Source organism: Talpa europaea (assembly GCF_964194135.1).
Source record: "Talpa europaea genome assembly, chromosome: 7".
NCBI classification, from domain to species: Eukaryota; Metazoa; Chordata; class Mammalia; order Eulipotyphla; family Talpidae; genus Talpa; species Talpa europaea.
The window spans coordinates 37,728,314-37,749,786 of NC_140074.1; the positions used below are offsets into that span (position 1 = coordinate 37,728,314).

Sequence of the window (21,473 nt, forward strand, 5' to 3'; positions counted from 1 at the left end):
AAATATTCTTGAGCCTCACCCCAGACCTTCTAAACTAGAAATTCTGGAGATGCAAATTATCAAATGTGTTTTTGGTTTTGTTTTTTATTTCAATGCCCATTGGCTTGTTTTTATTAAGACTTTATATTTTTAGGGTCGTTTTAGGTTCACAGAAAAATTGAGAGGGAGGTACAGAGATTTCCCATCTATTCCCCTGCCCCCACACATGCATAGCCTCCCCAAATATCAACATTCCCCTCAGAGTGGTACATTTATTACAATTAATGAGCCTACGTTGATATATGATAATCACCAAAGCTTATAGTTTACATTACAGTTCACTCTTGACGTTTTACATTCTGTGAGTTTGGACAAATGTATAATGATGTGTGTGTATCATTATAGCTACAGAATGTCTTCATAGCTCTAAAAATTCTCTGTGTTCCACCTACTAGCCCTCCCTGCCCCCAACCCCTGGCAAACACTAACCTTTTTGTTGTCTCTGTAGTTTCTCCTTCAGTATGTTTTAACAAGCCTCCCCAGTGATTTTCATGCTCTCTAAAGTTTGAAAACACCAGATAGACACTCTTGTGATTTTGACCACCTTCTCTTGCCAATAAAGAATTGGTACTTCATCTGTGTGACAGGTGTTCCAGTTCAGGAAGTGCTGAATGAAATGACTGAATGAAGCAGAAATACAGGTAGATCTGAAAAGCAGAGTTGGTGTGGGGTACAGGGAGGGAAAAGCACTTTGAGTGCAGGCGCTCTGTTGATAGGTCTGGAACAGCCTGTTTGGGAGTATTGGGTCCTCTGGAAAGTGCTGATGTCACATCTTGTGCTCTGAGTGATGAATAGGAGAAGATGCCTTTTGAATGTTTATGTGAGGTTAAATGAGGAAAATGCATTTCAGCCTTCAGAAGTCAGAGCTATTTGTACAAAAGGTCATGGATGCCAATTGATGGCATTGCAGACTCACAGAGGGAGTATGAAAATAGCAAAATTTTTGTTTTTAAAGCACGAGTTGCACTATGGGCCAGAGTCTCAGGCATGCTTCCATCTTGCCATCCTGCTACCCTGGGATCTTAACTGAAAAGACTTTATTAAAAGAAAAGGAAAAAGAAAAACACAAAGATATTTCTTCACCTCTTACAGAAAGGAGAGTAGGTAGCTATTCTCAGCAGAATGATTAAGTACCATCGCTTGAAACTCAATAACTCCTTAGGGAAGTGATTGTTAAGTTGGGGGGTGGAGGTGGCTGAGCCATACTAATGGATCATGCCCATTTTGACTGAAATCAGCAAGTGTTTATAGGAGACTTAGTCCTGTGCTAGATGTGCTTTATTTGGGACTCGCTCTTGGATGACTGAGGACTACAGAAACTTGAGGAAGAGGAAGTCAGTGTTGACTTTGATTAAAAATGCTTTGATTAAAAGCATGAAGAAATTTTTTTTTAATTTTACACAGTTCTTTTTCAAGTACAGTAGCAATAAAATGGAAAACAAGAAATGTCAGACGTATAGAGATGAATAACATGCGTTGTATGATTTGCAACATAAATAAAATGAAATTGCACGCTAAAACAACTCATTCAGAAATTCTCCAAAAAGTACTCTTTTGAAACAAGAGTGATAAAGTCATGGAAAGTAATGAAAAGATGATTTATGAACAAAATTAAGACGTGAATGATATTGTACAATTTACAAACATTATCAGGAGGAGAAAACAACAGAATTAAAACATCCAGATCAATCAGACATTGAGAATCTGTTTGAGAGAAATCTCATATAGTTTTGAGTACAAAAAAACAAAGACATAAAGCAAAATTGTAATTAGGGAGCATAACCAATGAAAAATCAATGTAAAAACTGTTGTTGTGCCTGTACAAGAGAAGAAAAACAAAAAGCAAAGTGAAAATACTAGATAGACGATTGATTGATTGATGACAGATGGATAGATGGATGGATGGATGGATGAATGAATGGTTAGATCAATCGATCGTTTGATCAATCATAGGTTGATTAATAAACAGAGAGTAGAGATATAGATAGAAGAAATTTTTATAAATAAAGCACATAAGGAGGTGGGGATGGGTCCTGAATTTGCTAAGTGAAAATGCTAACTGAAAAAGAAAACATGTTTTTCTATAACACAGGTTATCTTCATTCCATTTATTTAAATTGAGTCTTCTCAGTCTCTGTACTCTTGATGTTTGGGGCTGTATAATTTGTTCTAATGAGCAGTCCTGTGCACTGTGTGATGTTCAGCAGGATCCCTGACCTCTGTCCACTAAATGCTAGTAGTGACACCACCATTGGTTATGACAACTAGAAAATGTCTTCAGATAATGCAGATGTCCCTGGTTGAGAACCACTGATTTGAGTATTTAACTTCCATTGTGTGCACAGTACTACATAAGGCACTGCATAAAACCACTAAAAAGAATGTATTCTAATTTTCCTAAACTGAGTTATGCTGCTATTTCTCAATTTTGTTGGTTAAAACTATATAGGTGTATATAGTTATACAATTATATAAATGTGGTTATATGTATATAGTTTTAACCATCATAATATATGTAACTATATGTAGTTTTATAGTATACTTATATTTTCATAATATATTTATAGTAGTATATATACAAAGAGGTACATACAGTTATACACACACATAGTAGGAATTCCTGAGGTTAATATGATGCAATTTAATTATGCAGTAATATTATAAAAGTAGTAAAATAGATCCAGAAATCTCCACACAGCTCTCCATAGTGGTTGGACCAGTTTGCACTCCCACCAACAGTGCAGAAGAGTTCCTTTTTCTCCACACCCTCGCCAACATTTGTTGTTGCTAGTTTTTTTAATATGTGCCATTCTCACTGGTGTGAGATGGTATCTCATGGTAGTTTTGATTTGCATTTCCCTGATTACAAGTGATGTTGAACATTTTTTCATATGTCTGTTGGCCATTTGCATTTCCTCTTCAGAGAAGTTTCTTTTTAGCTCTTCTGCCCATTTTTTGACTGGATTATTTTCTTTGTTGTTGCTGAGTCTCATCAGCTCTTTGCAGATTTTTGTGATCAGTCCTTTATCATTAGTGTTGGGTGCAAAAATGTTCTCCCAGTTGGTGGGGTTTCTCTTTGTTTTTGTTATTGTCTCTTTTGCTGTGCAGAAGCTCTTTAATTTGATGTAGTCTCAGCTGTTTATCTTTGTCTTCACTATCACTGCTTTGGGTGATGTGTCTGTAAAGATGTCTTTAGAGCTTGCATATGATCCAGCAATTCCACTCCTAGGTATTTACCCAAAGGACACAGAAACATCAATTCCAAAGAACACCTGCACCCCTATGTTTATAGCAGCACTGTTTACAATAGCTAAGCTTTGGAAACAACCCAAATGCCCAAAAATAGATGACTGGATCAAGAAGATGTGGTACATATATACCATGGAATATTACTCAGCATTCAAAAAAGATAAACACATGCAATTTGCAGCAACATGGATGGCGCTGGAAGGGATCATGCTCAGCGAAATAAGCCAAAAAGAAAAAGAAAAATACCGGATGGTCTCACTCATAGCAGGAATCTAGAAAACTTAAATAAGGGACCAGGAAAATGAATATAAGAAAGTGAAAATCAAAATCAACAAAAAACTATGAACCAGAGACACTTTTTGGGGGGTGGGGGGCGGGAGGGGAAGGATTGGGGTCAGAATGGGGCGTTTGCAATTGTATGGGGGAATATAAAAATAAAATTTATTATTTAAAAAAAATAAATAAAAACTTAACACATTACTAGTCAAAAAAAAGTAGTAAAATAGAAATATTGATGTGTCCAATCTTGTGTGTTTCATCATCCATCAATGTGGACATTTTGATTATGATTTATGACAAGACTAGTAGGCCATTTCCAGATTAAAATTTGTATATTCCAAAACACATTATTTTTTCTTCTCTCATGTTCTATGGAGACAGAATATTCTTCCTGATTCATAAGTATGTTATAGAACTTCTGGTTTTTAAAAAAAAGTGACTAAAACACTTATCTTTCGGTAGGAATTATAATGCTATATATTGAAAGTGTTCTAGCACGTTTCTGAATTCTTAATAAAAGACACGTGGAGATTTTTTACTGTAATTTGACCTTAGAAACACTTGTAGGAAAGATTACCGCAAAAAAATATCTTAATGACAAGAAGGGTCCTTCATGTTTAGAATAGATTCTCCATCAAAAGAATCAACCTCTTATTTTTCTAAACCTGCCTTTCTTGTTGCTTAGGAACATGAAAGAAAATATAACTTCACGCTCCTGTTTTTGCTGCTTGTGACATTGAATGAGTCCCCAACTGGTGAGCCTAATGCTGAGACCCTTGTTTTTGTTTTTGCTTTGGCAGACTGCATCATCTGCTATCAAAGGTGCTATTCAGCTGGGAATAGGATACACAGTGGGTAATCTCACTTCCAAGCCGGATCGAGATGTTCTCATGCAAGACTTTTATGTGGTGGAAAGTGTGTTCCTACCCAGGTAAGAGCATTATTTGTGATGCTTTGCATGCTAAGGAACCGGCTTAGAGACATCCTCCTAGTGAAGTCTTTTCTGCCAAGTCAGTCTGGTGTGCCAGCGGAGCCTCTGGCAGGACCAAGAGCAATCCAAATGATTATTACTTTCTGATGCATTAGGATGGTTTACAATTTTTTATGGAGATGGTGAACAGGTTTTGTCCTATGGGCTAGCTGTAATTAGTTGTAACAGTTCTTGGAGAAAGACTCTGAGACTCGGTGGGAAAGAGTACAGTAATTACAGAGGAAGTCTGCATAGGATTAGAAAACGAGTTCACCCCAGAAGCAGCAACTGGTAACAGGGTTTGACTATCCCTCATTTAAAAGATGAACTGGAGGCCCACAATTGGGCCTCGCATCCAAATTAATTTGTATAGCTTCTCTTTTGTGGCGACTTCAACTCTTCTCCAGAAAAGTGAAGAAGCTCCTGTTGTTTGCACACCATATTTGTAAGACCACTGAAGTCTCCCCTATATGTTACCTCTGATTTTATTATATTTTGGGAAAAATCAATTTAACAAATAAGTCTAGAGTTGGGTGGAAAGTAATTAATGCCACAGAATTGTACATCCAAAAATGGTTGAAATGATAAGTTTTATATCATACTTTTAGTATACTTTACTAAAATAAACTATATAATTAGAAAAAATTGATCTCATCTTACCTTAGCATAGGAAGACAAATAATCATTTTTTTTTTAATTTATTTTTTATTTGTACAATAGCTGGGGTACAGGCCAGGGGCACAGGAGGGTGACAGGATTCACCAGAGACAGAGTGGGGAGCAGAATAGACAGAGGGACCAAAAGCACTGCTGAGGGGAGCAGTGCGCGAGACAGGAGAGGTCTGCTGCATCATGTGGGTTGGTCCCGGCCAGCCAGGAATCGAACCCGCGCTGCAGAGGCTGCAGACAGCTTCACAGTGCTGTGCCCAACCAGTTGTGCCACCGTGGAAGCCCACAAATAATCATCATTAAATTGGAAATGTCACCACTACGAATAAGACTTTTCAAAGAAATAGAAAATTTAAAAATATATATTCAATTTGGAAACATGAAAGTAATCATTTTTGTCTTTGAGGCCATGAAGATTGACTTATCCTTCATTTTTATTTAAATTAATTATTTCTCTCCAAATTAAGACATTTTTATTTATTATTGGGCTTGGGTGAGACTGGCTGGGTAATATTACCTTAGATAAAAAACAATCCTTGGAGGAACGATATGTACATTTATCTCCATGGCCATGTGTCAGCTGCCTCAAAATGAAAGCTTCAGGTGAGTTTGTCCATGAAGTCACAAAGGAGCCCACAATAAAAAAAAATAACTCAGCTGTGACCCAGACAACCTCACTAAGCTATAAGTTTTCTGGGTAAGAATCAAGTGTATTTACTGGAAGTTTCTAAGTGTGCTTCTTTAGAGCCTTCTAGCAACCACAAGAGTTAGCTTTCACCCAATCCCCAGGACTAAGATTTGTTCATGATACTATTCGTTTTTCAGTGGGTTTGTGTTTAACAATATCACTCCATAAAAGTACTTATTAATTACACTTTTTTCTTCTTAACATCAGGAGGTCTTGAGTTGACCTAGATCTTTTGGTGTAATCTGAGACTCATAATTACTGTGAATGTGTCTGTAGGATGTTCTGGCTCTTGTAGGCTTCGAGGACATCTACCCAGACTTTTCAATCTTATTTGTCTCTTTGGTGACAGAGAACAAAAGGAATGGAGGGGAGGGTGGCTGGCAGAGAGTACAGGTGCTGGAAGCAGTTACAGGTGAAGGTGGATGTGTAGAGAAGGGCAGGTTGCTTCCTCCTGGCTGACCGTGCCCTCACCGTGTCCAGTCAGCAGAGCCAGCCCATGGAAACCCCCCGCCCCCATATAAAGCATCCACATGGCCTGGACTTGTAAGAAATGCAAATTCTTAGCTCCACCCCATATCAACTGAATCAAAAAATCTGGGAGTGGCCCCAAGCATTTGTTTTAACAAATCCTCCCAATGATTTTAAGTGCCTAGACTTTCAGGACCACTGACTTAGGAGTGGTAACAATTTTTATTTTTAGTTACTACATGATTATTGAAACACATTAAACTCCAAGTGATTTTTAATTAGTATCTTAAATATCAAAATTATTCTCTTTTGTAACTAAATTATACATGACACTGTATAAGATACTTGACAAGAAGAACATAAATAAGGCCCTCATAGATATTTGCAGGCAACTTCTAAATGCTGTGAATTCTTTGGTTCATGGATAATTTATTATAAGTATATTGCATCTTTATGTTTCAGACAAAATGAGAACTATTCCCCTTTTTTTCCTTTGGAGAAGGAATCGCTAGTTGTAAATGCCTAGAATTTTTGTCTTTGACCATCACTCTATATTATAAGACAGCAGGAGCAGCAGGTGAATGGCAGACGTGTCACGGGGAGGAGTGCATTGTTACCCTATTTAGAAATTTCTACTGTCACATTTAAAATGTATTATTGTAGAATATTTATAGCTTTTAAATGTCAACATAATATCAAACATTTGATCACACCAAGAGTTTCTTTGGGCATATACTGTATTGTTTCAATAACAGATTCTGTGATCAGTGTGCATTTACATGAAAACAGATGAAACTGTGAGTCTTGACTCAGTTTCTTCATTGCTTTAGCAAAGGGATTGTGCCCAGAGTTTCTCAAAGGAAGTGTCATTGACCTTTCTTCAATAAGACAACTCTTGGTGCCAGGCTGCACATCTCAGGATATTTGTCATCTCCTGACCATGCCAATAATATCCCCTTGTTACCATAGCAATCAAAATGCCCCATGAGTGATGGATAAATTCGGTAACTTCATTGCGTTTTATGGGTGTACTCAAGTGAAAATTAACAAGCTTATGGTTTATTGTGTGTCAGCTATCCCCCAATAAAGCTGTTAAATCATGCTCCGTCCCTACCCGTCCATCCTCCCAAGCCTCACTGGGGGTGTGGGCAGGACTATTATAAAGTCTCAGGTGGTTCTAAAATGCAACAATTCTACCTAGGCCATACAGAGAACTAATTGCTTAGAGTCCTTGAGATGATTTAATTTACTACTGCTGTGAAGCTACAGAATCTGCTTCCCTTAGCAACAAATGTCTTTGTTTCCTCCTTTTAAAGGTGGTTGGAAGTTATTTTTAGTTATTATATATTTGTTCTACATATTATTTTCATTTTGTACATGGAAAAGGCTCTGTTTTTTTTCTATTTAAGATTTCCAAGATGATATAAAATCCCACCCAGTGAACTGGAGCCAGGATCTTCCAAAATCACAGAGTAGATGAATAAGAGAACCAATCTTTTGACCCCGAATTCTGTGCTGTGGTCAGGAACTCAAGGTTACAGATACATTTTCATGTGTAAATGGAACTGGATGAAAGAGGATGTTCTATAACACTTGGACCATGTAAAGATAAAGTTGAGGTGGCAAAGGGGGAGGCACAGAGTGTGTCAGCTATGAACCAAGATAGCTTTGTTGATATATTTATGAGATATATAGTATATAATGTTAAATTATTGTTTTTAACTTTAATCTTTACCCCCCAAAAACATTTTATATATGAAATAACTAAGGCCCCCCAAATATTGAATGGCTTAGCCCAAAGTTTTGCAACCAATAAATGGTGAAACCAGGATTGAACTCAGGGATGATGATGCCAGTGTTTTGCTTATTCTGCTTTTTTGAATCAGAATAGAATCCGGATTCTACTTTAGAATTTTGAACCTAAGCTGATAACCAGCTCTATCCTTGTCTCTACTCCTCACTAGGAAACATCATCACTCCCTCCTCTGGGTTGGGAATAGGTTTGAAAGCTAGCAGGAAACATTTATATATCGTTCCATATTCAAGAATGTTATCTAACTAAAGAGTTTATAAAAGTACTCTGATTCCTAAAGCTCCCCACTTACATAAATAGTGTTTACCTTTGATGTGAGGATCCTTGCAGAAAACAGACTGACTGCCCTTGGGTTTCACAGATGTGTCCTTTGGTTGGATTTGAATAACGAGGGAATACTCACGGGGGAGAGAACTACCATAAGGATGAAACATGGTTCTAAACATACATGTCAAAAGTTCAATTTAATGTTCCCAGATACCAGTGTTGGATGCTATAACTTTCACAAACTATCCAACCACTTGCATTTATTGTTTATAATTAAATTTATTTTTACTTTTTTAAGTGAATGTATTTGTTTTCTTATAACATTGCTCATTTTTTGAACAGTATTTGGTTTCTCTCCGGTTGTTCTCCCACCACCATTGCACCTGTGATCCATCTCCACAGGCACTTGTGCTCTTCCCTCCATTGATCTCAGGCCGTATGTCTCAGATCTGTGGTCAGCTTACAGGTTTTGTCTTCTTTCTGACCCTTGTTTTCTCTATATTCCACATATAAGTGAAACTATTCGATATTTTATCATCTTCTTTCTTATTTTGCTTCACATAATCCCTTTCAGCTCTGTCCATGTTGCCACAAATGGTATGAATTCATCTTTTTTTAATTGCAGAGTAGTATTCCATTGTGTATATATGCTACATCTTCTTGATCCAGTCATCTGTTTGGGGGCAACATATCTTAGCTATTGTAAATAGTGCTGCAATAAACATAGGAGTGCAGGTTTCCCTTTGAATTAGTATTTTTGTGTTCCCTGAGTAGATTCCAAGGAGTAGAATCACCTTTTAATATTTTGAGGAAACTCCACATAGCTGTCCATCCAACTACCTACATTTCAAATAATGCTAACAAATGCCCAAAAATCTGTGTGTATTTGGGTCTGCTCATGGGACAAATCCAGCTCCCTGCTCTTCTGTAACTTAAATTTAATTGAACACAGACACATTCATTTCTATATTGATGTATTTTCCACTATTAAACAGATCTGAGTAGTTGCAACAGACTGTAAAAAGATCACCAACCTGAGCTATACAGACATTTCTGCACAAGTTTTTGTACCTATGTGACTAGAACATAAAACAGACAGAATATTCTTCAGAGGATTAAATGATATATGTAGACATACCAATGAAATGATGTCCCTTCAGTCAAAACTCTTTAAATATGTGTTCAACATTTATGTTATGGAGATGGCAAAAACTAATATTCTGTTAATAAAAATTATATGCCTGTTCTTTAGTTGAAAATAAAAGATTTATAGCACATACTGAATATATTAGATAACATTTACTTGATTTGAAATTGCCTTCAAAACACAATTTCCAGGATAGTAATAGCTACTTGGCAGGTTTAACATTTAGGTAATCAACAATACCACATATTCCCAGGAAATGACATCCCAGAATGTATTATTAGCTTTTGGAATTTAAACCATTTTCAGCTACTGACTTTTAAACACTGTCAGTTGGTTGACCTAAAATAATGGGCCACCTCCTGTTGCACAAGGCAGCTCATATGTCCCCATCACATAGTGGGGCTTGGCAGTAGCAAGAAGTGCACCTTGTTTTTCTTTCCCATGGAAGAGCACTATCTAATTTGACAAGAGAGAGGACCAAGTCATATTTCATTGCTTAAATAAAAAGTCATCTGTAAAACTAAGGTATCACCACCTGCCTGAATTGGCAGAGACAATTAATAACGTGTAAGGTTGCTTCTGCAGACCCTGACTTAGAAAGGACCACTTGGAAAACTACATGTTGCCACTAGTTTGTTGCTGAATGGCAGTGTCACTTGCAAACTATTTTGCCACTTAACTTTTCTTTGTTTCAATATCAGCATTTATGTGTTGGGACAAAGGAAGTGCCCTTCCCCTATTGTGGATGTGGTCATTCTTGCTATGATGGTTAATGTTTTACGCCACCTTCACTGGGGTAAGGGATGCCCAGACAGATGACGAGACATCATTTCTGGGTGTGTCTGTGAAAGTGTTTCCAGAAGAAAATTAGCATTTGAATTGCTAGACTGAGTCATGAAGAATACCTCACCAATTCTGGTGCCATCATCCAGTTGGTGGAGGGCTTGGAAGGGTAAATTTGCTCTCTGCTGTGCTGAGACATCCACCTTATTTTGCCCTTAGACACCAGTACTCATGATTCCTGCATCTTCAGAGTTGGACCAGAATCAGGCTCCCCTGATTCTCAGACCTTTGGATTCAGACTTAAATTACAGTCACCAGCTTTCCTGAGCTTCCAGCTTTCACAAGACAGCTCATGGGACTTCTCAGTCTCCACAATCAAATAAGCCAATCCCTCGTAATAGATCTATCACTCAAGAGTTGTGCTGACTGCTTTATTTTTACCTAGAGGCTTCATCCCCATGAGTGATGGTTATGACTTGAAATCAGGGGAGAAATTTTTAAATCAAGGAAGCTCGCTATATATAAATTGCTGACTCTCAAACATCAACGCTCTGGCTCTCAGTCCCCAAACTGGACCCCTTACATGCCCTGGGGATGCTAACTGTATCCCATTGCTTACCTCCAAGTCTTTCCCTCCGGCGCCACCAAAAAGAGTGCTTGGTTATCAGACTGTAGAACCACATATGCAAAGCTGGTTTGTTCACGGTACATACAAATGAGAATGGATGGCTGTGTGGCTAATGGAATTCAGCTCACCTCAACCCATGGTGTGAAGATCTCATGGAAAAGTGATTGGCGTGTTTGGCAGGAAGTATCCTGTACTTCCTATAGCTGAATCTTGAAAAGGATGACTAACTGAGGAATGTCAAACTTAAATTGAGACACACTGCTCATGACTTTTCCACTGGTGTAGATCTAATCTCCCAGTCTTGTTTGTTTCTTGTCAAGGCAGGCCGTTACTTTCCCTCCCTGAACTTTAATTTCGTTATCTGCTGAATGGGAACTTCCAGTGGCTAATGCTTCCTCAAGCTTCAACATTGTGTAACTCAAAACATCCGTTGCCATTAAGTAATATGTATTTTTAGACTTGATATAAGCAGTGACTTTAGTCTAAAAAATTGAACTTTACTCAGCAGAGGTGAATATCAAAATGCCAGAGCTCATCCCTGATCAAACTCTAACTCATTCTTTGAAGTAAAGGAGAAAAGAACAAGATAAGAAAGCACTGTTCTTCATCCCAAGTTTCTTGCCCCTTTTCTGAAGGGGAATCACTCTTTTAGGACCTGAGAGCTCTGTCTTTGTTTAGATTCTTACCTGGCAAAATAAAGTTAGAAAGCTCAGCTTCCAACTGCTTATTGTTGAAATTTTATGGTTCATTATATCCCGACATCTAGAACCAATGCTCAAAATGTTATAATGGAAATTTCCAAAGCCTCAGTTTTATGCCAAAACAGGAAAGTGGGGATTTTTTTCATATACACATAAATGCTTTGAAGGAACAGAATACAAAGCTCACGTTGAAAAGGTGTCATCTCTGCCCAGTATGTCTAGATACAGGGCACAGTCTCCTGATGGATACCCACTGGGTTTGGACAAGGAAATCCCACAGGAGTCTTTGGTGGTAGGAATCTTCATGACAGAATAATACTGTTGCAGTCTTGTTTAACTAAACAAAACTAAGGATTTTATACATGTTCTGAAGAGCCTCTATGTTGGACATCTGTGCATCCTCACCTACCTTGTAGGTCTACCTGTACGGACCTCAGAAAACCCAGGATGGTGTCTGCTATCTAATCTGTACTGGACCTGCTGCTTGGTCCTGCACTTGTGCCTGTAATCTTGCCTGTGGCAAGATTTGCCATTTCCTTCCCTAGAGCTTTATTCATGTTAAGCTGATATTTGTTATTCCCTGAAGTAGCTTAATTTGGAAAACCTCTCTGTTGTGGTACTGAATATACAGATATGGGTGTGTGTGTGTGTGTGTGTGTGTGTGTGTGTGTGTGTGTGTGTGTGAAGGTTATATAGGTTTTAACCCTAACTTTTACAAATTATTTAATATTGTAACTTGTAATACATAGAAGGGTTTATCCTTATAATACTTTTAAAAAGAATACTATGAAGTGTGTCCCTTTTATCCCTGTGTCTTTTTTACCCAGTATCCTATTCTAGTAATCACAATTATTAGTAATATATTTATCCTTCAATAATTTTTTAGACATATACTTGCCCCAAACTATTTTTTTCTTTTGTTTACAAAGGGTGGCATGCCATTATGTTCTGCATCATATTTATTTCACTTAGTTTATCCTAGAGATCTTGCCATGTCCATACATAATAAGCTTCCTTGTTTGTTCTTTTTAATAGCTGCATGGTATTACAGTGTGTGGCTGAAGTATGATCAATTTGACCAGTTCTCTGTGAGGAGTATTTAGGTTACTTCCAATCCTTCCAAATAATGCTGTATTGAATAACTGAATATACATCTATCATTTTGTCTATACACTAATTTATAGGATAAATTCTGGAAAGTATCAATTTACTTTCCACTAATAATGTTTCAGGGCACCAGTTTCTTTTTAGCTATGTCAACATTTTAGGTTTTGGTGAATTTAATAGTTAAAATGGTCTCTTGGGGACATTTAATTTTTATTTTATTATGAATGAGGTTGAAATTCTTTTCATATGTTTAAGTCATTTATACTTCCTTTTCTGTGAAGTTCTGATCATATACTTGGCCATTTAAAAAATGCTTTGTGGTCTTTTTATTTGCTGTTTATTGGAGCTCTTTATATAGGGAGATTTGCTCTTTGGCAGTGATATGAGTTGCAGATATTTTCTCATTTTCTTTTTTTAACTATATTGTCAACTCATTCTTCACATAAAGAGTACAATTCTAGGGCCTCCCCGGTGGTGCAGCAGTTGAGTGCTGGACTGCAAAGCTGCCTGCAGCCTCTGCAGCACCAGTTCAATCCCCTACCACCGGGCGAGGGTCCCCTATGGCGCACAGACCTCTCCTGCTGCTCCCACTGCTCCCCTCAGCAGTGTACTTCGTCACTCTGCCTCAGCAGTGTACTTCTCTCCGCTCTGGCTCTGGTGAATTCTCTCACCCTCCTGTGCCTCTGACTGTATCCAGTGCTTGTATAAATAAATATATAAATCTTAAAAAAAAAAGAAAATTTACTTTAAAAAAAAATTAAAAAAAAAAGAGTTCAATTCTAGACTCCTCCCCCATTATCCCACAGCCTCAGTCATCCAGTCCTTCTAAGGGCTCCCACAGGCCAAGCACGCTGTCATTTCAGTTCCGTTCTGTTTTCTATTTTGTTCCTGAAGGTGCAATACCAAGGTCATGAAGCACAGATTATAAATAGCAAGGATGGAACTTGAACCCAGATCTCCTTGGATTGTAGGGAATCAAAAGCATCTTAACTACTACACAGGGTATCCAGTATACTTGAAGAAAATGCAAACTACTCTTAGTATTACTCAAAGGAAAGCAGAAGGCATAAGATAAAATCTGTTAGGAGAGAAACTCCTATTTGGAAGGCAGCTCACCACTGTGCCACCAATGCTTTTAATATCCACTATCAGGATAGTTTCCCTCATGCAACTAGAGAGGTTCAAGATTGTGTAACCTCAGCAGTTAGTATTAATTATTAATTATGTATGTTAACTAGGCCATGAAGAAATCACCACTCTTTATAAAGCCTGTGTGAGAGCCTGATTCCTTTGTATTTTCTCCATTTATACAAATAAATTTAATGAATGCCCCACACAGGCAAGCCTGCCTCATAGTTGATCCACACCATTCTGTGTATCTTAATGTGGCCCAAAATCCAGCTAGATTTTTTTTCCTCCATTTTTAATCATTCAGTGTTTTTGTACCAAGTGTTAGGCTAGATACCTAAATAAATAAGTGGTCCCTTAGTTTCCCCAGAGACCTTCTGCTATGTATGTATGCATGTGTCTGTCTGTCTGTCTGTCTGATCTCCAAGGAAACCTTCCACTGTCCCTTTTATACCATGACTCAATGAGCCACAGTCACCAGGGAGATGTGAATTCCAGGAGAACTATTGTAATTAACAGAGGTGTCAGGAAAAGGCAGACAACTCAACATATTCAGCCTGACCAAAAATGAAAATGATAATAATACTCTATCCCCATAGACTCTTGGGTCCTCATCTTCATGAGAATAAGCCATTTTTTTTTTCAGTTGAGGTAACAGTAGTTTACAACCCTGTTTATGACCAAGAGGTACAGAGTCACATATTTATGATCACAGAGTACACCCACCTCCAGGGCATCCATAATTCTCTGCCATCATCTGCTGGTCTATATTTCCTATCAGGCCTGATGATTATCCCCCTCTAGAAGCCTCTGTTCCTACAGTCACATTTTCTAGGTTTTGTTTAAATCCATTTTGTAAGGTCCTTTTTTGACTCTGTATTCCACACATGAGTGAAATCATCCTTTGTCTTTTAAAGAGAAACTTTGTCCTTTATTTATCTTCTAAAGAGAAACTCCATGTACTTGGAACACCGTGTTTGATTTCTTTCAATGTTGGAGGGAATCTGCTCTTTTGGAATGGATTGCTTTCATTGCATAAGAAAGTAGAAAAGATACAGAAAGTAGAAAAGAGAATTGCTGATAGCAATCCAGATGTAGCTGCTTCAGAACCCAAGGTGTACTGATTATTTTAACTTGCAAGAGTGAAGAAGGATGTCAGAGGTCACTTTAAGCTTTGCTTTTACCCCTTATTTCTACAGAGCTCATATTTTCTAATCATTGCTTATCATGTAAGTTCCAGAATTAGTCTTTTGACAATCCCATGAGACCGATCACTGAGTGCATGCCCCCTCATAAATCCCAAAATATGGAATGAGAACATGTTTGTTTGGATACAGTGCCTGTACTGTGTCATATGTACATTGTGAATATCCAACCCTACTTGCTTAAGGAAACTGTAACCATTTAAATAAGCATATAATTTAGGGACTTTTCCATACAGAGCGCCTGAGATGGAGCTGACTGCTTCTGTCCTGTTCCCCCCTCTAATGTGTATGCCTTGCTGCTGCCTGAGTGACTGCAAATAGATAGCCTATAAAGAGGAGATTTATCACAGGGTGGTGGCCCCCGCAGCACAAGCCAACTACTTCTGAACTCAGCAAAAGCAACAATCATCTGTCACCATGCAGAAGGAAAAACTGACTGTATTGAATATATTGACTGCATAGTTTCCTAAATAAATTTTAAGCATGATTTTTTTACTATGCTGACACGTTACCTTACAGGTTGACTTTCAAACCCAAGTTTCTAAGAACTCTTTTAGCATTATCTTAAAAATCCATTCTTTCATTCACTAAGTATTTACTGAGTGTCTAATACAATGTGATATAAAAATCTGGCTGACCTCAACAAATTTAGTGGATTCCAAATGATGTGTGCTGAAAGCCTTTTAATTTGCACTATATTATTTGTGTGGCATTAATGAAAATGAGAATGAGATAAATTTTCATAGAAGCTCGATGACCCACCTAAAATGTGATTTAAAAAACACCCTAAAACCGTGGCACAAGGGGTTAAGCACCGCACCATGAAACAATCTTAAGCCTCTGCAGCACAAGTTTGATCCCCAGCCGGCCAGGGAGCAACCCTCATGGCGCAGCAGACCTCTCCTGCCTCGCCCGCTGCTCCCCTCAGCAGTGTATTTCAGTCAGTCTGCCTGTTCTGTTCCTTACTCTGTCTCTGATGAATCCTTTCACCCCCCCCCCCACCCTCCGCATCTCTGGTCTGTAGCCCAGCTCTTGTGTGCATAAATAAATAAAATCTTTTGGGCCTCCCCGGTGGCGCAGCGGTTGAGCGCTGGGTTGCAAAGCTGCCTGCAGCCTCTGCAGCGCCGGTTTGTTCCCCGGCTGCTCCCCGGCCACCGGAGGAGGGTCCCGCATGGCGCACAGACCTCTCCTGCAGCCCGCTGCTCCCCTCAGCAGTGTACTTTGGTCCTTCTGCCTGCTCTGCTCCCCGCTCTGGCTCTGGTGAATTCTCTCACCCTCCCGCGCTTCTGACTGTACCCAGTGCTTGTATAAATAAATAAATCTTTTTAAAAATTTTTTAAATAAATAAATCTTTAAAAAAAAACCCTAAAACCTTGATTTTCTGCACAAAATTGTGTTATTGTACTGTTCTAATTTTTCACAATGAAAAATTTTAATATAGGTAGATTGGGTGACTTGACTAATGTAATGTGAAATGTGCTATTATATTTAGTCAGAGAATCAAATGGAATGACAAATACATACTTCAAAATTCAAGATAGTGGATGCCATTAAAGACAAGGATTATATAGCCAGTAACTATTACTGAAGGGGCGTCAGCTATTTTATTTCTTACACAGCATTTTGAGTTCAAGGATACTCACTAGTTTGCTTTTTTATACCTTTTATATATCACAATTATCCACAAAATTTTTCAAAAATTAATCCATCGAGGAAAAAATGATAATTTGGGGATGGAGCTTAGGTTTTTAAATCCAAAAATATCTAGTTTCTTTTCCTGTAAATATAGATATAAGAAAGAGTTCAGCTCTAGTTTCCATGTATTTCCACTATGGTGGTTCTCTCAGTGATTTTTTTTTACAATTATTTTACATATTCCAAGTTAAAAATATTTGTGCAATGTTCAAAAATTCATTGTCAAAAAAGGCACTTTTGAAATTGCTTTATGCACTAAACCCTGGAACTTAAAACATTACAACTATGGTTTCGCCAAAAGAGATGGAGGATTTTTCCAGGAAAGGAAGGAAGCACAAGGAAATGTTGAAGAATTTTCCAGTCAAAGACACACAGTGATTAGCAGCAACACCTGCTTGGAGGGACCCTTGCTGAGTTAGCATCTGTTTTTACCTGATGCTACTGACCCTGACATGAACTTCGAGCAACTATCATTGGGGTATTTTCTCTAGAGGGGAAATTGGCCCAGGACTAAGAACAGCTAGAATTGGAAATCAAAAAATTTTTGGCTAATATCTTTTCTCCCTCCCACCCCTCCCCACTCTCCTTTCTCTCTTATATTTTCATTTCAGCGAAGGGAGCAATCTGACCCCAGCGCATCACTACCCAGACTTCAGATTTAAGACATATGCTCCACTAGCGTTCCGGTATTTCAGAGAACTTTTTGGTATCAAGCCTGATGATTACTTGGTAAGAATCTATAATTTGCCTTCCTTCTCCAGAAATGTGTGATATAAACATTTGTCTCATAGCAACAGCCACAAGAGAACTTGTGTCTCTTATTTTATAAAGCTCTGAAGCTTAGTAAATGTTCCAAGCTTTATAATGATTATAAATTTAGCTTCAGGAAATGTAATTTGACTCTGCAACTTTTAACAGATAGCTACAAAATGGGCTATGGTAATTGATATTTAAATAACTGTGGTATTGGTTGTTACTTCAGATAATTATTCTAACAGATATATTATAATTAGTTCTAAATACTCCTGTGAATTTTGCTGATTGGATTTTATTTGAAAGCCTTCCTATTTTAATCCCCTTATTTATATCATTTATCGCAAACCTGTCAAGGCCCACAACCATTTTCACCTTGACCTACAATTTGAATGCCATCTTAAAGAAGCTAGATAGTTTTGTTCTTCACATCTCTTATTGCAGGCTCTTTTGAAATGTATTTCTATTTGATACAAGGGCATATTTAATCCTTAGACTTGTCGTCTTCCCTAGCTGCCTTTTGGCTCACGACAGATACAAACACAACAGCCTTTTTGCAAAGTAGTCTGATGCCATCTCAGGTTTTTTCCTTATTCCTGTTCACGAACTAGAAATTTCCTATCTGGTTCAAGAAAAAAAGGGTTTATTTTATAATTTGATCACTGTTAATACCCTGGGGTGATTCAAAATTAGTTTTCAAGAAGCTGTAGGAAGGTGCAATCAAATATTTATTGCCCATCCCATTCCGAATGAGCCTGATAAAGCTTGAGCCAGACCCTGGGATCCTGCTTTGCAGAGAAGTATAGGAATAGTTGTCATTTGAAACAAAGAGTCTGTAAACAGAACCTTATACTTTGGATAAGATGGAAATAATTAAATTCAAAATTGATTCTTTTCTGTGCTGATGAGGAGCCACAAATGATCCTTTTCTTCAGTTGAGCTCTAAGAAAATCATGACTTCTGCCTGGTGAGATAACACTGATTCCTTAAGACACATTAATAAATCTTCAGACAATGGTGAGAACTGAGTAGAAAGTTCCTGGGCACCCATCTAACCTTGCATGTGTATATCCATATAGCTCTTTCCTTCAACAATCCTTTTTAATTGAGATTCCAGGTGCATCTGAAACCTGTCTTCCCAGCCAATCAAGCAAACGAAAAACAGATGTGTGAGAGAGAGAGCGTGCGCGTGTGTGTGTGTGTGTGTGAGAGAGAGAGAGAGAGAGAGAGAGAGAGAGAGAGAGAGAGAGATCATTCCATAATTACTGAAGGTCACCATCATTCAGGAAATGTGTTTAGAGAACCCAATGGTGGCCTGATACTATATTATTGAAAACCAGAAAGCTTTCTTATCTGCTAGCAGACATTAGAAATTAATGGATTGTCCTTCTGAGTTTCCTTGAGCTTTTGCCTGTCAAGGAGATGCCTTAGATTTACATTTCACTACACGATTCAGGCAGTTGGACGAGATGGCTGACTAATATGTACCCTTCACCCAAGAAGGTCTCCACAGCCCTCTTGTCGCCTGCAGGCTGGAAAGCCCATTCCTTTACTCATTCTGTTTCACACTTTCTTTGGGGAAAGCCCTTTTAGTTTCCTAACAAGCCTTTAAGCTAAACAAGCTCTTCATAATGAGAGTTTGTACACAGAAGCTAAGACACTAAGCTCATGACTTTTCAAAGAAAAGTCCTCTTCCCCGCACCTGTCAAAAGGTAAATGAATCCATCATGGGTACTTCTAGCACCTATTGAAACTAAGATATTTATTAATAATTACAGGGAGATTTTTAAGAAATGATTAATCATGGCACTTAGGGTCCAATTGGAAATGATGATATTTTGGGAGCGAAGCAATCAATTCTACTTGCAGTAAATAAAGAGACGGTATAGCCTATTTCTATAAAAGTAATGATTAGGAAGGTTTCTTCTGGGTATAGTTTGTAACTGTGCTTTTAACAATTGTGAGGAATATGAATAGGTGGAAAAGAAATGATGTTCTGAAATGATGTCCTCCCAAGGGGAGGCGGGGGTGGGGGTGGCGCGCGAGCATTTTTCCCATCTCTGCTCAGGCAGCAGAACTTTAAGTACATTTCCTTGTCTACCGGGGCCCAGGTATTCCAAAATCTGGGGTGATTTATATAATATCTTTTCAGGCTCACCAGCACCAACAAAAAAGAGAATAGGGTGAATATTTAACACTATCAGGGGAAGTAATGGCAGGGAAAATTATCTCCACCACACTGCACAAGTTTACATTGTTAATTTGCCTTGGCAGGGCCCTGCCAGATTGTACTTTGTGTTCTTTCCAGTGGGTATAGCGGGGAAGCCCTGCAGGAAATAAAAGCCAGAGAATGAATACATCAGAACAGCTTGCACAGATGAAAGTGCCTGGAAGGTGCACAAAACCCAGGCGTGCACATGGGGGCTTGTTGATCATGGCTAATTAAAATGTTCCCATCTCTTCTTTTTATTTGCTTTTAAAAGGCAACATTTCCCAGAAGCTGGTTTAGAGGAGAACATGGTAACTGACGTGTAGGGTAAGAAGAGGTAGAATTATAGATGATAATGTGATCATTTCTATTCCATATCACAGTGCCAGCTTATTGTAGACTGTGCTGTGCTACTGCTCACCCCCAACAGGTTACTTAAATGGGTCCAAACCATTTATTTTTCCATTCATGTGGATTTATAATTTATACTTTTATGTCAAAAGGAGTATTTGACAAATAACCAATGCTTATAGAAGAATTTGAGACTTTAAATGGAAAAGATGTTCAGATCTGAATCCAGTTTTCTCTAGACAGCTCTTCCTGAATCACCCCCTAATTTCTCTATTTGCAGCCTCTAATTTCTGCATTCTTTGTTGTTTTGGGTCTTTTACAACATTTACTCTTATCTATAAGGAAATTTGTGTCAGGAATTCAAACCCCATGGAACAGAGAATCAGAATTCCTGAAAAGATTCCGGGTCTGCCTGCACATTTTATGAGATCTGGGGTCACACCTTGATTTTCCAGAGTCCTGAATTCAGGATTATATAAATAAGCCTACTTTTTTTTTTAAAGATTTATCTATTCATGCATACAAGAGCTGAGGTACAGGCCAGAGATGCAGGGGTTGAGAGGATCCATCAGAGACAGAGTGGGGAACAGAACAGGCAGACTGACTGAAATACACTGCTGAGGGGAGCAGCGGGTGAGACAGGAGAGGTCTGCTGCACCATGTGGGTATCTGCCTGGCTGGGGATTGCTTCATAGTGTGGTGCTGAATCCCTTGTGCTACCAGGGAGGCCCATAAATAAGCCTCCTTTTTTTATGCTTCACTAGGAATGTCTCCTTGTACCTTTGGGTAGCCCTCTTGTGGGCATTATGCTGAAGTATATTCTGGGCACTACCAGCTCTTCCTCACCAGCCTGTAGTGTGTGTATGTGTGTGTGTTACTGGTTGTGTGCCTCCCTCTGCCCCCTGCATATGGTGGTGAAATAAAAAGATAGCAACAGAATGACTAAAGCGGTACCTCTTTGCCAGGGATTTCAAAAGGATCTGCTTTTTATATGCTCAATTGCCGTCATGTAGACACTTTATACATTTTAGAGATGAGGCTCCACCATGCTAAGTTGCTTACTCACGGTCACATAACCACTGTAAGAGCCACGATTTGATCAACTTCAGTTGATGCCAAGCCCCATGGCCCTTCACATGGACACTGTATGCTCGGCAGGGATAGTGCCCTCTGCTTCTTCTTGGCTTTTATGGCTTTCTGTGCGCTGCCTGTTGTGATACCTTATCTCCAACTCATCCAGAAGGGCTGAGGTTGCAGTGCTGCTTAGCAAGAGAACATTAGGGGGCAAAGCTGGAGGAAAGGGGAGAAAACAGGAGATGGATGTT

General features: G+C 38.5%; 1 protein-coding gene across 1 annotated transcript in view; it reads left to right on the top strand.

Moving 5' to 3' along the window:
* The window catches only part of PIP5K1B (phosphatidylinositol-4-phosphate 5-kinase type 1 beta), a gene marked incomplete at both ends in the record, with an annotated part of 172,474 nt that overhangs the window by 56,382 nt on the left and 94,619 nt on the right, over nt 1-21,473 (top strand). Inside the window, 2 exons of the mRNA XM_084237780.1 lie at nt 4,368-4,498; nt 17,447-17,564. Coding sequence (XP_084093906.1) covers nt 4,368-4,498; nt 17,447-17,564 — 249 coding nt within the window. The remainder of the gene's footprint in view (nt 1-4,367; nt 4,499-17,446; nt 17,565-21,473) is intronic.